General features: G+C 38.2%; 1 protein-coding gene across 3 annotated transcripts; it reads left to right on the top strand.

The window, feature by feature from the left end:
• The first annotated feature begins 136 nt into the window (after positions 1-136).
• Positions 137-17881, top strand: arhgap35b (Rho GTPase activating protein 35b). 3 transcript variants are annotated; one of them, XM_067406655.1, is made up of 8 exons: positions 137-1001; positions 6154-6190; positions 6929-10905; positions 11098-11239; positions 11677-11754; positions 12013-12144; positions 12319-12424; positions 13889-17881. In XM_067406655.1, exons 3-8 carry the CDS (start codon positions 7180-7182, stop codon positions 14253-14255), a joined length of 4551 nt encoding a protein of 1516 aa, XP_067262756.1. In that variant the 5' UTR covers positions 137-1001; positions 6154-6190; positions 6929-7179; the 3' UTR covers positions 14256-17881. The 3 variants fall into 3 exon arrangements, with proteins under 3 accessions (XP_067262756.1, XP_067262757.1, XP_067262754.1); XM_067406656.1 differs by lacking the exon at positions 6154-6190 and having other exon boundaries at positions 6934-10905; XM_067406653.1 differs by lacking the exon at positions 6154-6190.
• The last annotated feature ends 3113 nt before the right edge of the window (positions 17882-20994 follow it).

The following is a 20994-nucleotide window of genomic DNA, read 5'->3' as shown; positions in this document are numbered from 1 at the left end:
AAAATGGTCCTGTGGAAATCACCTTATAATTTTACACATGAAGTGACAGTAGCCTATAATTAAATATAATAAACTGGTAAATAGTGAGTACTGCCGATGTCAAAAATCTTGATAGGCTGTGTGAAATTTGACAAATGAATGAGTATTTATTTGTTTGAGATACTGCTTCACACCATTATTTTTTTTAGAATTTTAGATACGATCACAATCATCTGCAACAGCATCAATCACTCTGTCTTTGAAAGGATGCTGCTTCGCCTTTAGGTCGGGCCTGCGTCCGCGTGCGCGCGCTCGAGCTCGGCTCTTGTAATTGGCTCAGCGCTGTGCTGTTGTCCATGCGCCACTGGGCGAGTCTCGGCTGTCTCAGTAACCCTCTTTTATCCTCAAAAAAGGAGAGCGAAAGAGGGCAGACTCAGAGTTGGGTTCGGGCGGATGGACCGCCATTATTGGGAGCCTTGGACAACCACTTTCACCCACACGCACATATATATCCTAACATTTAAAGACATGCGTGGCCCAGATTGCTCGTGATTTGGCTACGAAAAACTGGATGTTGTGTCTCAGTGTAAAGGCATCGCTGCATGCTGTCTGCACACGATGAATTTAGCATTTTATAGCCACAACAAAGGGCATTATAATTGACCAAAACCAACGTGCTTAGGCCGGACATTAAAACAAGCCTTTTTCCCCGCACGGAAACGACTGGCCTCCAAGAAAGGACATTTCTTTGTTTGGATATGTTTAGCCGTCGGTGGATTTTCACAGCCGTTTCTATACTAACGCGAGATCAGTAAGTTGCGTCTGACAAAAATATCGCCTGGAAACTGCAAGTCTGTCAAGCCACAATCAAAGATCCCCCAAGGAATTTAATGTCCTCGGCTTTTTACTTAGTCTTTTGTTTTCCTTTCTTTGTGGTTTCTAACAACATTGGCCGAGCCGGTTGTAAGCCCTCTCGCGCTGGCCTGGAAGAGAAGGCAAGGGGAGGACGGAGAAAGGCACTGGTATGTATGTATTCTCCCCGGTGTTTCATTAAAATCGATATTAGCGAGCAAAGTAGTCTGTGTCACCTGCTACGTGACAGTTTTCAGCCTTCAAGAAGCATATAAACAGTATCTTTATTAAATAAGGAGTAGAGTAGCACTGAAGGGGAGTTGTATGTTTAAATAAAAGTGATTGCTGTCTGTTGTGCAGCAGCGACATGGTTGCATTGTAAACGGATTTATCTCGCACTCTTATAATCTCAGAATGTTATAAGTTGGCAGAATATTTTCTCACGTGATGTGCACCTTGTTAGTTGCCAAGTAACACTGGACGGAATTGCAGAGCATTTAATTGTAAAATACACCAACGGGTAGTACCGTAGATGAGTCGCGCTAATTTTATTATAGCTGCATACCCTGTTTTATATATACGTGGGGGAAATGTCACAGACAGTAGTGTAATTTCTGTTGCAGTACCACTCACAGCTGAGCCGCTCACAGAAAGGCAGTTCTGAACCATGACATCCGCATTACGTAGCTGGTATTTCTTGCTTAGGATATGCTAGGCCTTGGCTTTTTAGGATGAAATCCTTTATCTGTTGCTTTCTTTAGGGTTCAGAATTTCAGATGTGTATTTTGCGTGAAGAGTGTGCTGTGATGTCTTTATTTTTTCCATACACATACAGCCAAGACAGTGTTTGATGTATGCTCAAGCCATATATTTCTCAATGTCTAGCATCACAGTGGGCTACAGCCAGGGCCAGGCTGGGAAATCTCACATTCATCCAGGCCATCCCATATACCCACAACAAATTTTGGAACCACAGACAACCCTATTTGTTGTATTGGCATCACATAAACAGTTTAAATCCTTAGGCTGGGGCCATGAAAAATAATTAAAAGTTCTCCCTTGTACTGTGCCTTCACTTCCATTTTTGTTTTCCTTCTCTTCATTTTACCTGATAACTCTCCGTCTCTCCCTAGTGTGTGTCCCGAACTGTCTCAACCTTGTTTCAAAAGAACCACCTCATTGTATTTTTTTGCAGATAATCTAAATTTGTTTTGGTTTCATTCAAAGTATTACATTAGGACAGTGTGTTGTTGTTGGGGTTGTTCCTGGGATTCGGTGGCTTTTGTGTCCACGGTAAAGATCATGATCTTACTGCCTTAAAATGTTGAACAATGTCAATTTCTAAAGCTGTCTTGGTCATAAATGAAATCATTTGAGACACCTCCATATATCATCATATGTGATTCACACACACAATATTTTTTTGTATTGAGTATATCAGAAATTATTCTTTCTAATGAATATATTTTTCAATTGTTAGATTTAATTGAAAAAATAATAATTAATAAAGAGTTTTAGTTTGTCCCTCAAATGATCCACTCTGTACATCATAAAGCAGCCATCACGTCTTTGGAGGGAAACAACATGGGAGTGTGATTGAGATCCTCTATTATTTTAGTTGCCTATTTTTACACATTTTATCAAATTTGATGTGGTCGACCTTAAAGACACAGTATGTAAGTTTTTGCATTAAAATATCCAAAAACCACTAGCACAGTGTTATATATATATTTTTTCAATTGTGCCCTTATCCCAAATGATTATCCCAAATGTTTCCAACAATGTTTAAATCCAGAGAAATGTTGACCAGTGTAATGATTTGTGTCATTGCATTGCCTGCCAATGACGTTGTATCTGCGTTACCCTCAATTTCCGGCCCGATTTCCGTAAAAACCATGTAAACACCAAAGAAACTTTAATATATTATGCAGTTTATTAGACAACCGTTTGGAGACCTTTATCTACAGAAAACTAATTGTTTTATTTATATATATATATATATATATATATATATATATATAACAGTATAATTAGAGCTTTATTTGTAGTAACAGTAATACAGCATTTTCTCCAATATATGTTTAAAATTGCATGCCAAGCAACATAAGTCCATCCAGCTTTTATTAATATCGATCTATGTTACTGCAGTGTGCAACAGGTGTCTCATACCAGCCACCAAGTGAACGCACAGAGTAACGCATATAACATGACTTTTAACACACTCAAACGTATTTTTAGTATGATTGTTTTGACCAAGTAATATTTAGTTCATTACATTTATATAGCACTTTTCTGGGTGCTCAAAGTGCTTCACACATGGAAGGGGGAATCTCCTCAACCACCACCAATGTGCAGCATCCACGTGGATGATGCGACGGCAACCATATTGCACCAGAACACCCACCACACACCAGCTTATTGGAGGAGAGGAGACAGAGTGATGAAGCCAATCATATATGGGGAAGATTAGGAGGCCATGATTGACAGAGGCCAGTGGGCAAATTTGGCCAGGATGTCGGGGTAAAACAGTGCTATGTTACCCCACAATTTTAATTCGTCAAATAAAGTGATCTGTATGAGTAGTAATTCAGCACTTGCGCCTGTTTCATTAGAATTAAACAAAACAATGTGAATTTATGTGATCAAACGTAACCGACAAAACGAAAGGAGCAGCAGCGGCCGACTGTGGCATATAAGCGTAATAAAAACAGCAACGTAATGTCCTGGGCTTTCAACCCTACGTTGCTTAGTTATATTAAAACTGTAATATATTAGCTCACCCATGAACATGATTTCCTGTCAGATTGCTTTCCTTTGACTGGCTGAGGTGAAGACGACAACTCCCATGATTCCACGCTAATTAAACAGCGTCATCAAGCGACCTCTAGTGGCGAAAATTACATATTGTGCCTTTAATACGTCACTCTGTTGAGGGAAATATGAAAGAAGTTTTTGATCTTCCATTTAATTTATTTTGTTTAATAAGTGTTTACATTTATTTACCTGAGCTTGACCAAAATAATTTTTCAAATGTTTTACATCACCCTGTCATAATTACACAATTTCTTTTAAATAGACATCAATGACACTCTTTACTGAGCACTCACACAGATGGGAGTTTGAAAGCAGGTGTCTATCAGTGGACCGGCCTGCTTTAAAACGTTCCCACTTTCAAAATTCAAACACTTCTGTATGATTTCAAACGCTCCCGTGTGTTGATCATTGTAACCAATTACAGACATATATGTTGAGCGTGTGAACATAATGGCCAATCAGAGGTGTTTACGAATCTGCTCAAGGAGTCACATTTTTAAAATTTCATTACTAACTTGGTATTGAAGTCTATACTTTTGACAACACTTTTAAATAAGACCGCTTGACGCAGGTTTTTCAGAGAGACTGAAAATAAAAGATGATGCAGTAAGGACTATATTGGATTCACCGGTAATGTAACAACACATATGTGTGTAAGAGTGTTTTTACCATGTCACTATTGCTTTGTCTGTTACAGGTCATTTGATATGTACTGAATAATATATATATATATATATATATATATATATATATATATATATATATATATATATATATATATATATATACTCTAGCACCATAGTCACACTGAATAGTTGTGATTTGCTGTTCTTTCCTTTGCTTTGGCATTTATGGGGTTAGATTCGTGGATACAAAAGAAAGGACATAGAGAACGCTGGTTTTGTTATTGTTTTGATTCTCAGCCATTCGCTGTAATTCTGAATAAAAGCTTCAGTGAGTGAGATTTTGTCATCATTTTATTTAAAACAAGATACTGCAAATGACAATGATGAATACGTTTTTCACTTTTGAAAAAGATGAACAGTGAATAGCCTATAAGTGCGACAAACAATGGTATATTCATAATTAATTTACACACAACACCGCAAGTTATCGTTTGTCAACTATAACTATTTGTCACAAATCAGTGAAGAACAAAACACTACTGAGGTTGTGTTGCTGGGAGACGCAACTTTCTGCTTAGTTTGGAAATATTTTAGTTAGCAAAATAGAACAAAAAGTCAAAATTGACAAAATTGTTTTCAATTCAAATTTTCAATTCATATAATTAACCTAATGTATAAAATGAATATCACATTTGTAATCATACTGATATTTGAGAAAATAGCACTCTTGCTTGTGCTATTATTGCTTATCTATATTATGTTATAAACACAAAATACAAGAACTCATACAAGAACTCATACAAGGGCAATTTATATCTTGAATTTTGGGGGCATTTTTGTTTTTCCGACCTTTTTTCCTTGCATTTCCGACCTTGCACGAGGCTATTTTATGTCAGACTAACTACAATGCCAGACTAACTTGTTTGTTATTAAGCTTAATGGAGGGCTATTGCCTAATAGGCTGACCGTATTGAGATGTTTTAATAATGGTTTAATTTCACACCAGTGACACAAACAGTGTCGAAGTTTAGGGCAAACATTGTTACCTGTCTGTCACCAATGAAGGCAGACCGGGGAGACGTGAATGGTGCTCGTCTGTTCTATAGAGCGCTGTGGTGGCTGCGACATTTAATATCGGAGGGTGGGAGGGGCTTGTGCGGTCTTGCAGAATTATTAAGAATAAGTTGTCAGGCACACACTGAGAACTGTTTGAGAATTGATGCCACAGGCCAAATTTAAACAAAAATTAAACCATAAAAAATGTCTTGCAAAAAGGGCACTTATCTAGTCCGAGACCTAAAGGGCAGGAGCTTGACCACCTCTTAGGGTCTATCTGTGCACACATACCTTAATTTAATTGTTACTTTTTAACTACTTGATACAGCACCAATTAAGTGATAAATTAAGTTGCTGCAAAATGGGATCAAGAACTGTTGTCAAAGTTATCTTGTTTCATATTATTTAAATAAATTATTTTTAATAATGATCTGAAGTGATAAGGCCCTTAGATAACGGTTCACCCCAAAATGGAAATTCTTTAAGAACTCATATGAATGTTTCTTTTGTGGAACACACTAGGTGAATTTAAGAATATTTTGCTCACTCTTTTCAGTATAATGTAAATGGATGAGTATTGGGGCTGTCAAGCTATGAAATGACTGAAAAAGCATCATAAAAGTAGCCCAACAACATAAATTTTGGACTGTTTTTCAAACAAAGATATAATATGGCTTCACAAGACATGGAATATAGACATAGCCCATTATATTGGCCACTTAAGATGCTTTTATGGTGCTTTTGTGTCATTTTCTGAAGCTTGAAAGCTCCAGTCCCCATTCATTCATGGAAATTGTATTTAAATTTTTCTCTTTGCATTCCATAGATAAAAGACAGCCGTGTGGGTTTGGAATGATATATAAGTGAGGAAATAACAATTTTCTGGGTGTGCTATTTTACTGGAAATGATAAAGAGATGGATAAAAAAAAAGAAATTATTTAATACTGTTGATATTCTATTCACCAGTTCTTAGTAGTTTACATGTGCTTGCTATTAGGTCATGCTCTTTAATTCATTTGAAGTTAGCCTTTTTTGTAGTCTAACTGTTTGTCCCTAACTGGTTCAGTGTGCAGCAAACTGGTGGATGCTCATTTGGAATGAACATCCACCTATAACACCCTAGCAATCACATAGCAGCTAGGAATGCTAACGATTAATTGATGATTGATTAATTGTATAATAATTTAATCGATAAAACTTATTGATGGTCAATTAAGCAAGGTAATCATATGAGGAGTATCACCCAAACCTATTTTGAAATAATTGTGTGTGTATTTGTCTGTTCAGGCATAAGGCGATGTGAAAAAGGAGGACTAAATTTTGTTTGCAACAATCTTAAGCATTATTGAAGAAACATTATTATACATTATTAGCAACATATAATTGAAATTCTCAATGTAGATTGTTAGGTACTTTAAGGGGTTTAGTGTTTAATGTACGGTTATATTGTTACATGAATATCATTTTAATATCTCTCAGAATTATTAAAGTAGTTTTATATTTCATCAATTTTCCTTTTAGGCAAACAAAGCACATAATTTTGCTTTGATAATAATTTGTTTATTCTTTCTCTCTCTCTCTCTCCCCCTTTGTCATTTAGGTTAGCCCCAATTCCTGCTTCTGCCTTCTTCACTTTTTCATGTCCTGCTTCTTATCTCTCATTAGTCCCCTCTAATATGGCCAAAAAAATGCAAGCAGCTGTCTTGACCTGAAAGAATGATTGAAACATCAAAACTAAAGCCTCAATTGTAAATCAAATACAGGTCTCTCATTTCAACATTTTATGGACACGTTTTAAAGAGTCTGCCTCTGTCAACCTTTGGGGCATAGCAAGATGAATGCCTGTGTACGATGATGGCTAAAAAGCAAGAATCCCGAATGCCTATCTACAGCCTTGTTGTTGTAGGCCTGTCGGGAACTGAGAAGGAGAAAGGGCAATGTGGAGTTGGAAAATCCTGCCTTTGTAACCGTTTTGTCCGCCCCAGTGCGGACGACTTCCATCTTGATCACACTTCTGTGCTAAGTACCAGTGACTTCGGTGGCCGGGTTGTCAACAATGACCATTTCCTGTTCTGGGGAGAGGTGGGTAGAGTTTTGGAAGATGGTGCAGACTGCAGGATGCATGTGGTTGAGCAGACAGAATTCATTGATGACCAGACATTCCAGCCCCATCGCAGCACAGCCTTACAGCCCTACATCAAAAGAGCTGCCTCCACTAAACTGGCTTCTGCTGAAAAACTCATGTACTTCTGCACTGATCAGTTGGGACTGGAGCAAGATTTCGAACAGAAGCAAATGCCCGAAGGCAAGTTGCAGGTGGATGGATTTCTGCTTTGTGTTGATGTCAGTCGTGGTATGAACCGAAACTTTGATGAACAAATGAAATTTGTTACCAACTTATACAATCACTTAAGCAAGACAAAAAAGCCTATTGTGTTGGTTCTCACTAAGTGTGATGAGGGTGTGGAGCGATACATCAAGGATTCTCATACTTTTGCCATTACAAAAAAGAACTTGCAAGTTGTTGAGACTTCGGCACGGTCCAACGTCAATGTTGACTTGGCTTTCCTTACCTTGATACAGCTCATTGATAAGGGAAGAGGTAAGCCCAAAATCATACCTTACTTTGAAGCATTGAAACACCAGAGTCAACTGATTGCCTCTGCAAAAGACCGCTATGAGTGGTTGGTGAACCACATAGTGAAGAATCACAATGAAATTTGGCCCAACATCAGCCGTCGAATGCAGACTTCACCTGAATACAAGGAGTATGTATTTTTAGAAGGTACGGGTAAGGCTAAGAAGCTTTTTCAACAACATATTCACCGGCTAAAACAGGATCATATTGAAAAGCGTCGTAAAGCATACTTGAGCGCTCTTCCACTTGCCTTAAGTAGCTTGGTGTCTGAGTTGGATGAAATTGAGCATTTGAGCTGGTCTGGGGTCCAAAAGGTCCTTGAGTCTAAAAAAGACTTTGATCATTGGTTTGTGGTGCTGGACGATGCACCATGGGAGGACACGCCACATCTTGACAACATGGAGGATGAGCGCATCCCCTTCGATGTGCTAGACACCACGGCTGCTGAAATAATCTTTGATGCACACCTTGAACACTTGCGCAATGAATGCAAGAGGGCACAGATGCGTCATGAGTTCAAAGCAAAATTAGCATCTTCACCTTTTGTTACCCCTGGCAAACCCTGGGAGGAGGCCCGAAGCTTCATCATGAATGAAGACTTCTACCAGTGGCTTGAGGAGCCAGAATATTTGGACATTTATAACCGGCACCAGAAAGCGATCATAGACAGGGCAAAAGAAGATTTTCAGGAGCTTTTGCTGGAGTACTCTGAACTCTTCTATGAACTTGAGCTGGATGCCAAACCTAGTAAAGAGAAGATGGGAGCAATTCAAGAGGTGTTAGGTGAAGAACAACGCTTCAAGACACTTCAGAAATTGCAAGCTGAAAGGGATGCTTTAGTGCTGAAACACATCCATTTTGTGTATCATCCTACGAAGGAAACATGTCCGAACTGCCCACACTGTGTTGACAATAAAATTGAGCAAATACTAGCTTCGTGCTTCCCAACACAATACCCTTCTTTTGGAAAGCCCCACATGATTGATGGAAAGGTAGATAGGATCAATCTTGTTATACTTGGCAAAGATGGTCTTGCTAGAGAATTAGCCAATGAGATTCGGGCATTGTGTACTAATGATGATCATTATGTACTTGAAGGCAGAATGTATGAACTTGTCCTTCGGCCAATTGAGGGCAATGTTAGACTTCCTGTTAATTCGTTTCATACATCCACATTTATTCCCCATGGATGCCTGTGTTTATACAATTCAAAAGAGTCCTTGTCATATGTTGTAGAAAGTATTGAGAAGTTGCGAGAGTCCACGCTTGGCCGAAGGGACAACCATATGGCTCAGCTTCCCCTGTCACTCTTATTAGTAACCAAAAGAGGTGTTGGAGGACTGAGTGACATCGGTGGCGAGACTGCTCAAGCATTAATCTCACAGGGTCAGCAGGTAGCCATAAAACTGCATTGTAACTACCTGGAACCTGCCTCTCCAGGCACTGGCTATGGGAGAAATGTGAATGACAAGCAGATCAACCAGGTCTTAAAGGTTCTACTTGAAACAAGGAGGACTTCTACATTTCGTAGCTGTTCTCCACCTGCACCTCCGCTGCCTCCATGTATTCGAGACTTACAGCAGAACCAGAGCCCAGAGGCTGAATTGCGAATTGTCATGTGCCTAATGTGTGGAGACTCCTACGACATTGATCAGCTTCTTGCACCGTTCCTGCTTCCTCAGCATTGCAAGCCAACCTCTCCCCAAACAAGTGGCACTTCAGTGCTGCTAGAACAAACAATTGGTGGACACAAGCATACAATTGAGTTGTCCCTACTGTCATACCATGCTTCTTTTGCCACTCGTAAGAGTCGGCTGGTGCATGGCTACATCGCTGTATACTCTGCTAGCCGCAAGGCTTCTTTTGAAACCCTGTGTGCCTTTTTGTGTGAGGTTCAGGACATCATCCCTGTTCAGCTGCTTGCAGTGGGGGAAACCCGGACTGAGCTTCTGGACTCTGAGTCTGCTCATGAGTTGCTAGTCCAAGGTGAAGAACTGGCCCATGAACTTGAAGGACGGTTTTGCAGTATTGTCTGTGGCCCTGGTGGAGTTGTTGGAGGACTTCACAAACTAGACCTATTGGAACATTTTTTCACAGAGGTACTAGAAAAGAGAACCATTGTTGAGGCCAGTCATATGTATGAAAATGTTGCAGAAGCCAGTAGCACAAATGAGAATGTGTATTCGCCACACTGTGGCTCCCCAAGCCCTGTCACAATGCTGTTAGATTCTGAGGAAGACATGGAAGCTTCCCCGCCTTACCACGATGGTACACTCACCTCACATGGTGGATTCAAACTGCCTGACCTGGACTCAGGTGACACATTCTCTGTGATCTCTGACCTTAGCACCTTTGAGAACAAGCTAAATAATAAAGTTCCTCCACAAGTGAGACCCAAGCCTAGTGTCACATTTGACCTTAGAAAACCAAATTTCAACCCATATGTAGATGCAGTTAGTCATCGGCGTTCCCTTACATCTAATGTGACGTGGCCTCTAGGAGGAGATTACGATCCTTCGGACTATGCTGAGCCAATGGATGCTGTCTCTAAGCCACGCCCCAGCTATGAGGACAGCATATATTCTGTGCCACATGACAGCACACAGGGCAAAATTATTACCATCCGCAATTCCAATCGGATCCATTCTAATGGTGGAGGCAACGGTTCAGACAGTGAAGGGGATGGCAGCTCGTTGGAGAGACGTCGCAAGTTTTCAGCAGCAAGGGTGAAGCCACGGCTCTACCGTGATCGTTCCAAACGTCTGGGGAAGTTCAGCAGTTTCCGCACTAGTTTTTCCATTGGTAGTGATGATGAGATAGGCACACTCACAAGGTCAAAAGATGAAGATGTTTCAGCACTGAAGACAGACATACTCAATGAAGAAGGAGAAGATCCCAAAAAGAGGAACATACTGAAAAGTCTTCGCCGACCAGGCAAAGTAAGATTTATTTATTTATTTTACAATGCTTTTTAAAGTATGCTTGTCTGTTTTTAACATTGATATTTCATTTCATTTTTTTTTTTTTTTTTAAAGCTTTGGAAGCTTTTAATGCTTCATTAAAGGAGTCAAAACAATGCTAATTTTCTTGTATAATTGTAAAATAATCTTTATTTGTCTTGCTGTTTGTAGAAAACAAGACCAAAGCCTCGTCATTCTATCTCTAAGCCTTTGGAGAGTAACTACTTTGGGGTGCCTCTGGTGAATGTGGTTTCCCTTGAACGACCTATTCCGGTTTTCATTGACAAGTGTATTCGTTATATTGAAGCCACAGGTACATTTGCTGCTGCCGTTTCACCAACCTACTCACCTCATAAGAGTTGTGCTTAGAGAACCATATAAGCTTATCATTATCGCAGTGTCCAGTTAAAATTAGACACTTAATGGGCTGTAGCTGTCATAAATCACACCACAGCATAGTATTGCATAGTTCACTTTTTTTCTGACTGGGTTTCAGTTATGGTCATATAATAAAGATTGTAGAGCCATATTAATGTGAATTTAAGAACTTTTTACTTTTAGGATTTTTAATAGCTGCAATTGCAGTATATTAGACCTGCATGTAGTAGTAGTTTGTAACATTATATTAGAAATATAAAAATAGAGAAACTTGTACTTAATAATGTCTTAAAATGCTTAAGAGTCAAAGGAAGGTGATTTACCATTAAAGTGATCTTGTTAATCATCTCTCTCTCTCTCTCTCTCTCTCAGGTTTGACAACAGAGGGTATCTACAGGGTAAGTGGGAATAAGGCGGAGATAGAGAGCATGCAGAGACAGTTTGAACAGGGTAAGTTTTGAAGGATTTCAATACTTCAATATTGTTGTGTAATTTTGTCAGTATGATGGTGGATTTCTGTGGTTTTAATGTAAAGCAACATATAGTGTGTATGAGTGCATGTTAACAGCATGTGAAATCTTTTAATAAATGCATTTTATTTTGTTATATTCCACACAAAAAGTATTGATGGATAAGTTTTAATGCTCTTGTTTTTACTTTCTTTCTATATCTCATTCCATCACTCTTCACTTTATTAATTTGTCTTAGACCACAATCTGGACCTTGTGGAGAAGGACTTCACTGTGAACACAGTTGCTGGGGCAATGAAAAGTTTCTTCTCTGAGCTGCCTGAGCCTCTGGTTCCTTATAGCTCACAGGAAGAGCTGGTGGAAGCTTTCAGTAAGATTTCACTTGGCATTCTTTAAATGCATTTGTGCAAAAATATAATAATGAATTTTAAACTATTATATTGTTGCATGCAAGGGTAGCAACATTGTATGTTATGTCATCCATAACAGTGCCTGTCTAAGCCTGTGGAATAATCAAGATTGACATTTTTTTTGTTGTGCATAGAAATTAATGATCGAGAACAGAGGCTTCACACAATGAAGGATGTGTTAAGACGATTTCCCAGGGAGAATTTTGATGTCTTCAAATATGTAATGAGCCATCTAAACAAGTGAGTGTCAAACCACCTGCAGTTACAAACTATTAGAGATCAGTTAAAGGGATAGTTCACTCAAAAATAAAAATGTACTGTTAATTTACTCACCTTTAGGCCATCGAATATGTAGGTGACTTTTTTTCCCTTCACAGTAGAACAGTAAAGAAGGTTTTTAGCTGAAACCATGGTCATTGGTGATTCATATAATGAATATATAATGGCCACTTTCACTTTGAGAGTAAAAAAAAACATAATATACAGGCAACCCATATACAACACCCATGGCTCAATGATACATTGAGGTTTTATGAATAGAAACAATCAATCTGTGCAAGAAACTGAACATTATTTTGAACATAATTACCTTTAATCCACAGCTTGGGCAGACGGTCCTGAGTGTGTTCATGAGTTCATGAGTCTGTAGCGTGAGCTTCCTGTTGCATAATGATGTATGTGCAGGAGCTCAACTCTTTGGGGTCGGCAGAGGCACTTGCATTTTTACTGATATCAGTGATAACTAGAAATACTCATTTTGAACACACATATAAGAGTACCTATGCATCATTTGAAACTGTAAAGGGTCTACTTTTATTTGTGTACACTCACAATAACAACAAAAAGATTACAGATTTCAGTAAGTTGTACTGTATCTTTCAACATACCTTCTGATGTTCATTCATGTTTATTTTGTATTGCGCTCCACTTGAACTGAGGTGCTACAGTGATCTGTCAGGCCACAGAGTGCTAGAAAAAAAAATTGTGACAGCTCGAGAGACATCTATGGTCTCACTCTAGTGTTCTTGTGTAGATTCTTGTGAGGTTTATTGTGCTTGTAGATTCACCGCTGTAAAATCACATTGTAAATAGAAACATTTGACATTCTCCAGAGGGCACGCAAAAATGCTCTGAAGTGTTTGCCAAATCAGTTTCACCAATATATAAAGTAACTGAGGGTGATCATGCTTTCGTTTAAGGGTGCTTAGCACATTCTAGCACCCCTGTAGAACCAGGCCTCTCTTCCTCTCTGTTGTAAACAAACACAGCCTCAGCTCATGTGTGAGTTTTCTTTCTGCGCGATAGGAAGCTCGCGCTCCAGGCTGCCATGAACACACTCAGGACTATTTGCCCAGTCAGTGGATTAAGGCTAATAATGTTGTAAATACTGTTCAGTTTCTTGCACAGACCGATCGTTTTGCTTCATAAGACCTCAATGTATCGTCAGGAGCCATGGGTATTAATTTTGTTTTGCCTGTATATGTTTTTTTTGACTCTCAAAGTGATGGTAGCCATTGACTTGCATTATATGAATCACCAAGGGCCACAATTTTAGCTAAAAAAAATTTACATTTCTACTGAAGAAAAACCTACATCTTTGATGGCCTGAAGGTGAGTAAATTAACAGAAATTTTCATTTTTGGGTGAGCTATCCATTTAAAGTGAAGAGACTCCAAACCTCATCTCCCTGTTTCTTTCTCACAGGGTTAGTCAGTGGAACAGAGTCAACTTAATGACCAGTGAGAATCTCTCTATCTGTTTCTGGCCAACACTGATGCGACCGGACTTCACCTCTATGGATGCCCTAACAGCCACACGCACCTACCAGACAATCATCGAGACATTCATCCATCAGTGTGCTTTCTTCTTTTACAACCAGCCTCCTGCTGAGTCACCCACTGGCCCCTTTGGACCCCCTGGACCACTGGTGCCCTCTGGATTGCCCCCATCCCCCACAGCCGCCCCTTCTTATTGCCCTCCGACCCCACATTTTACCCCCCTTTTGCAATCTCCGCCACATTCTCCCCCCCAGAGCCCTCACACAGCCCCTGCAGAACCACAAACGCTGTGAGAAAATGTGGCCTGTTATTTAGTGAACCACACACACACACTTCAATGCATGCTTACACATCTACATACACACATCTAAATGCCTCTAAAACATGTAGCTTGTTTAGGTCAGTGTTGTATGTGGAAAAAATTGTGCTGAGCTCTCAGTACTTGCATCAGGAATGCTCATTCCTGCTCCTTGAAATCCACCTTCATGCAGAGTTTAGTTCCAGTCTGCTCTAATATACGTCTGTAATTTTTAATGTACAACAAAACCTTGATTATCTGGTTCAGGTGTGTTTGATTTGGCTTGTATCTAAACTCTTTCTAGCACTGACCTACAGTTATTGACACATACCACACACCAGTTGAAGGTCTGTGCGCTTATAAACTCTTGAACATACTATTTATTAGTGTGTAACCATCAAAGACTTCAATTAACATGTCAGCACTGCCCTTCATGTAGTTCATTACAGAAGGGGGATGGTGTTATTTTCCTGAGAGTTAATATAGATGTTCTAATCAAGAAGGATATGAACTGTTTTGAAGGATTTTAAAATTTTCCTGTTCCCTTCCTCTCAGTAGAAGGCTTATATTCATTTTTACAACAGTACATGCTGTCTTTTTATTCTTTCTCTTTGCGTCTCTGTATGGATCTGTGGTATAGAGGAAACTATAGTCATGAAAACCATGAAGCACATGTTGTTCAGCCTTTCATCTTAAAAACATTTTGGGAGATTAATAGAATTAACTTCATTTTTCTCTTTCTCTGTTTATTTTATTTCAAGAAGATTGAAATCCCTTCAGCTGCAACCATATTCACCACTTTGCCTGGCTGTTGTGTTCCACTCTACCTTTATTGGTTTCTACCCCATGCCTTTTAGTTTTAAGTTATACGAACTTTAAACGTACCATGGATTTTGGAGGAAGTTTTTATTCCTTGCTTTCAAGAGTTGAAGTTCTGACACCTGATAGCCTAGAAGGTGCCGTTGATGAGAATTTGCTTTGCTGAGTGTCTCCTGTGGATCTTTGCTCATAAATTCACCTAATGGGAGTGTTATGTGGCCTTTCTTTGAAGGCTGGGATTTAAATGGCAGTGATATCACATGGTTTTAGGGAATGTACTTCCAGTTAGAGCTGGTGAGGGGCTCAAGATCACGGAGACTGCAGATTTACTCTGACCCTTAAACATAAGACACTGAATCAGCAACTCAAAACCCTCACACCTTAATTTTGGACTCAAGTTACAAAAAAAACAAACAAAAAAAACATGTTAAAGGCCTTTTACTGATGCCTAGTCTGACTGGTGTAAGATCTTCATTGTTTTTACTTAATCTAAAGCACTTTTTTTGTCTTTTTATATAGACCTGTATTGTGAACTGTGACACTGAATAATGATTGGTAAAAAAAATTTGCCACCGTGTTTAAAAAAAGGACTTTTGGAATCAATGGACTTTTTCAAGGTGAATGTGGAATGGTCACACAGATTAAGCCTAATCCTGGACTCAAGTTCACTCTTGATGATTCTACATTCATTACTATGTCTTTTGTCCACTATTAGTATGTTTTGGACCTCCTGTACAGCCTGATTTTTGACTAACATGGACCTTAAATCACCTATTTTTTATTGTCTTCTCCATTTAACTCAGTTGGAATGACACAATTTGCCTCTACTGCTCCTACCATCTCATGTTCTGTTTAAACTCTTCTGGACAAATCCCTGATGTATAAAGACACAATGATTCATCAAGTATAGATTGTATGTATATTACCATATTACCTTATTTCTCTGAAACCACAAAGCTTCTGATGTGAAGGAAATTATTCCTGAACATATTTTGCTTGAAATTACACTTCCTATTTCTATCCAGCCAAGGTAGAAAAGCTGAAGTACCAAAGTAGTGCAATATGGCTGACGAGGGTTCAACACCAGTTGTACATATTTTGATGATTGGGTTGGGGATGAGTATGTCAGATTCAACTAAAATACTTGACAAATAGCCCATATGGCAAATCTTTGATGATTTGAAAATGCTTTCATTCATAATCCTCTTCATTCTTTGTATCTGCTGCTTTTCTACCAGGCTGAACAAGACTGAAAGAATCCCAAGTTTACTTGAAGTGTACTATTTTCCTTTCATATTGAGATTTCCGGTGAATTGCTTGAATTAGAATTAGCAGCTAGTCCAGGTGTTGATACAACCATCTGTATGTGTTATACTTGTAAGAGTGCAATTTCTCTTCAAGCTAATGTGATTAGTCAAGAAAATTATTGGTAACTGTGATGGTTATCATAATGGTTCAAGAATTGAGGCCCTTCAAGAGTGCCATGAAATGTTTTATGAAGTAGAAGTGTTTGTAGAAGTAGAGCTTCTTTGGATTTTTACTTTTGTTTTTGATTTTGATTTTCTCCTACAAGTCTGAGTATGAGAACTTGTTTATTCTCTGTCTGCTTTTGCATTGTGTTGAAGCCAGAAAATGGAATACTGGCAAAAACCCTGATTAGTTGTGATGCTGCAGCATTAGGAGTCATTTAAACAATCAAAGTGTGCAAAGTTGCGCCTCACAACACCTGACCTGCTGAGTTTACTTACCTTGAATAAATGAACTTGCCCTAGAAACTGCTAAGTGAGCTTTAGTTAAAATTCTGAGATACATGTGACAGTTGTAGAAAATCTGATCTGCCACTTTATGACGATTTAATTATATTTCTCAGCATAAACTCATGAAATAATACATCAGACTTGTAATTGGGGGCCAAGTATCAAAGGTGCCTAGGCACCTATTGTAATTGTTAGTCGTCATTGTCGTCATCATCTTCCTCCACTCTGGAAGTCTATGGCAGTTATAAAATTTGGCACACAGATCGGGGACATTCTGAACATTAAAAACAGCAATTTTGGAGTCTCTATCTCAATTAATCTAGTGCCACCAATTGTCTAAAATTTCACACACGTTTATGCTAATAATGTTTGCACCATAAGGGCGAGATTTTTTTTTTCTTTCTTTCCCTCTGATTCCTTGGCTCAAGATGTTTGATTGACATCAATTTCTGTCATGAAAAACCTACTTTTTCAAACTCCTCCTAGACCAGAGGTCTCCAAACTTTGTCCTGGAGGGCCACTGTCCTGCAGAGTTTAGCTCCAACCAGCTCCAACACACCTGCTTGAAAGTTTTGTGTATACCTAGTGAGACTTTGATTAGCTGGTTTTCAGGTGTGTTTAATTGGGGCTGGTGCTAAACTTTGCAGGACAGCGGCCCTCTGGGGCTGAGTTTGGAGACCTCTGTCCTAGACCTTTGCTCCAATTTTCATTAAAATCGAACCAGATCATCTTCAGACCATGCAGACAAAAAGTCACGGAATTCAAGTTGATTCATCAAACGGTTCTCGAGTAACTCAATGAAGTGCAAAATTGACGCAAGGCGATAGCTGTGTCTCATTCTGGAGGCTGTGTCCTCCAGAGGTCGCATTTGTAGGCTGCATACGTCAACAAGGATGTCTTATTTAGGAAAAGTAACCGTAATAAAATTGACTGTTATTCCTAATGAGGTGTAAAATACTGTAATTTTTTTTCTTACTTTGCAATCTAATAGTTTCTTTTCTTAAAGGGTTAGTTCACCCAAAAATGAAAATAATGTCATTTATTACTTACCCTCATGTCGTTCCACACCTGTAAGGCCTTCATTCATCTTCGGAACACAAATTAAGATATTGTTGATGAAATCTGATGGCTCAGTGAGGGCTCTATTGAAAGCCATTTAAACTATTAAGGTCCATAAAGGTACTAAAAACATATTTGAAACAGTTCATGTGAGTTCAGTGCTTCTATCTTAATATTAGCATATAAAGTGACAAAAATACTTTTTGTGCGCCAAAAAAACCCCAAAATAACGTCTTTTAAACAATATCTATATGGGCCGATTTCAAAACACTGCTTCATGAAGCTTCTGAGCTTTATGAATCTTTTGTTTCAAATTAGTGATTCGGATCTCCTATCAAACAGCTAAACTGCTGAAATCATGTGACTTTGGCGCTCTGATTCACTTTATTTAGTTTTTTTTTTGGGCGCACAAAAATTATTCTTGTCACTTTATAATATTAAGATAGAACTACAGATGAACTCACATGAACTGTTTCATATATGTTTTAAGTACTTTTATGGACCTTGAGTTTGAATGGCTTTGCTCTCAATAGAGGCGTCACTGAACCATCGGATTTCAACAACAATATCTTAATTTGTGTTCAGAAGATGAACAAAGGTCTTACAGCTGTAGAACGACATGAGGGTGAGTAATAAATTACATTATTTTCATTTTTGGGTGAACTAACCCTTTAAATGAGGCCGCCTCTATGACGTATGCAGCCTTCAAATGCGACCTCCATATGGATACAGCCTTTGAAATGAGATGCAGCTTAAATCTCTGCAAAGCTTTAGCATATTCTGACCACCAGAGTGTTATGACAGCCATGACCTCAGGGTATGTGCATAGTTTTGGCTAGTGTTCAGGAGATATGAAAAATTGACGTTTTTGCTTCTGAACTGGTCTCTTTAGATTTGGAACAGCAATAGTCAAATGATGACTAATATCAGACATTTTGGGCGTCGGCCATGTTGAATTTTGTTGTAAAATGCTATATTGTACGAATACATTGGCGTATCATTACGTGCCCTGAAAGGTATTCAAAAAGTTTTGGGGCATCACCACCTCTTGGTCAAAAGTTATAATGGAATTTCCAAAAATGCTAATAGCTTTTGATTATTTTTGCATATTGTAATAAAACTCTTAACAGATTCCTTGGGTCATGCTGAGAACATGGATACCAATTTTGCCATAGTTGGTCAAACTTCCTGTCTGCCATTTTGATTTTCTTTTACCCTTTCAGGCATGAATTATGACAACCTTGACAACCATGCATTTTTTCCTATGCATTTTTATTGCTCTTAGGGCATGACATTTTTTTACACATTCTTCAAAGAGATTTTCAGATGTCCACTTGAGTGGACAGTATGTATTTATGGGTTTAACTGAAGAGATACTGTATTAAACATATTACAGTAATACATCAAAAGTTTGTATATTTAAACCAATGAATAAAATTATTTTAAAAACTATAAAATATATACAAAAAAATATAAATGCAAAATATTGCAAACGTAATTGAACTTCATAGAAGTTTAACGTTGCATGTCTTTGATATCAGAACTTGATGACGTGATTTCATCAAAGATCTCTACAACCAGTCAAAATACAAGACTATAAGTTGATGGCATGATTCCAGAATGACTCTGAGGCTGTATTTCTGCAATGCTTTGGCATATTGACACCAAATTTTGCATGTGTCATTGTCACACACATCAATTTGGTCACAGCGCCACTTATTGCTCGAAAGTGATAACCATTAATGACTGTATGATTTAAACCTGCTTTTTCGAACTCCTAGTCCTTTTGTCTAATTTTCATCAAATTTGAGTCACATCACATCTTCAGACCATGCCGGAAAAAAGTTATGGATTTCATGTCGATAGATGAAACCGTTTTTTCCCCCACATCAATGAATTTGATGACATCTGAGGCTGTACACAAATTTGATAAAAGATAAATCATATTACTAGGGATTGTATTTTTGATTTTTAAGCCATTTTGACTCAAATCATTGTTGCAGTTGGTCTGATGTTCCCAGCCATGCTGGCATGACTTAGCATACCTTCTATGTGCTTGGCCCCTTAATTTCAGCTTGCAGCTATATTTATAACATGCATTTATCAGAATTATTGAGCCTCCATGGATTTTTTTTTTTTTTTTTTTACATCATTTTAAGTTCACTAATATTAGTGTAATCGGAAAAAGTCTGACCCAGACCCAGTTATATCAAGGGTCAATTCATAATTCAACAACCCTTGCTCTTTGTAAATGAATGTTCTGCTACCCTCTTGTGGCTGTAAGTTAATCAGCAGGTATGTTTAATAAATAAATGAGCACAGTTAATAATTGAACATGTAAATTAAAGAGAAAACCTGTTCATAGCTACTGGATTTTTGAATGTGGGCTAATATATAGGAGAAGGGTCTAGACTCTCGATGACTTGCGTGCGCACGCCTATCACCCTGTTTCATCCTCTTCCTGGTGCCTTTAGTTTTTATTAATTAGCAGGTCTTTCTGCTGTGAGTAGTTGGTTTTATTTTTTTCATGTTGGAGAGAAACACAGCCTTTGTTATGGTTTAAAAAAATTTGAGGGGAAGTATAGGTAGCGTGCATGACCAAAAATCTATACAGGGAGTTTTTTTTTTTTTTTTTGCTGGTTTCAGTATTTCAGAATATGAGTCTGATTAAAAGTATGTATTTAATTAAGATGGAAAAAAAAAAGATCCTATGATGAATGAGGGTCAGGACAGGAGGGCTTTAAATAAATGACAACAAACAATAAATCAATTTTGTTACATGTATGTTGTTCTCAAGTTTCTCATTGTGTTGCCTTTCGATACTAATTGACATGGTACACAAATAATCGTAGATTTAATGTTATGTTTATACTGGTTATACAGTACCATTCAAAACTTTGGGGTCAGTAAAAAAAATTTAAAATGTTTTTGAAAGAAGTCTCTTATGCTTACCAAGGCTTCATCTATTTGATCAAAAATACAGTAAAATAGTAATATTGTGAAATATTACAGTTTAAGAATATAGCCGCAAGGTCTATACCAAAGTCCACCTGAAATCTTCGCTGATAGTTAAGGTCAGTGTACACACTGTGTATACCA

Source organism: Chanodichthys erythropterus, chromosome 13, assembly GCF_024489055.1.
Source record: "Chanodichthys erythropterus isolate Z2021 chromosome 13, ASM2448905v1, whole genome shotgun sequence".
In the NCBI taxonomy this organism is placed as follows: Eukaryota; Metazoa; Chordata; class Actinopteri; order Cypriniformes; family Xenocyprididae; genus Chanodichthys; species Chanodichthys erythropterus.
This window is presented reverse-complemented; position numbering and strand designations above follow the sequence as displayed.

Bases quoted from the DNA above. Each gene is read 5' to 3' on its own strand.
- arhgap35b (XM_067406656.1), top strand. From the start codon at position 7,180: ATGATGGCTAAAAAGCAAGAATCCCGAATGCCTATCTACAGCCTTGTT. The intron at 10,906-11,097 runs GTAAGATTTATT...TGCTGTTTGTAG, and splicing joins GTCTTCGCCGACCAGGCAAA to AAAACAAGACCAAAGCCTCG. The intron at 11,755-12,012 runs GTAAGTTTTGAA...AATTTGTCTTAG, and splicing joins GCAGAGACAGTTTGAACAGG to ACCACAATCTGGACCTTGTG.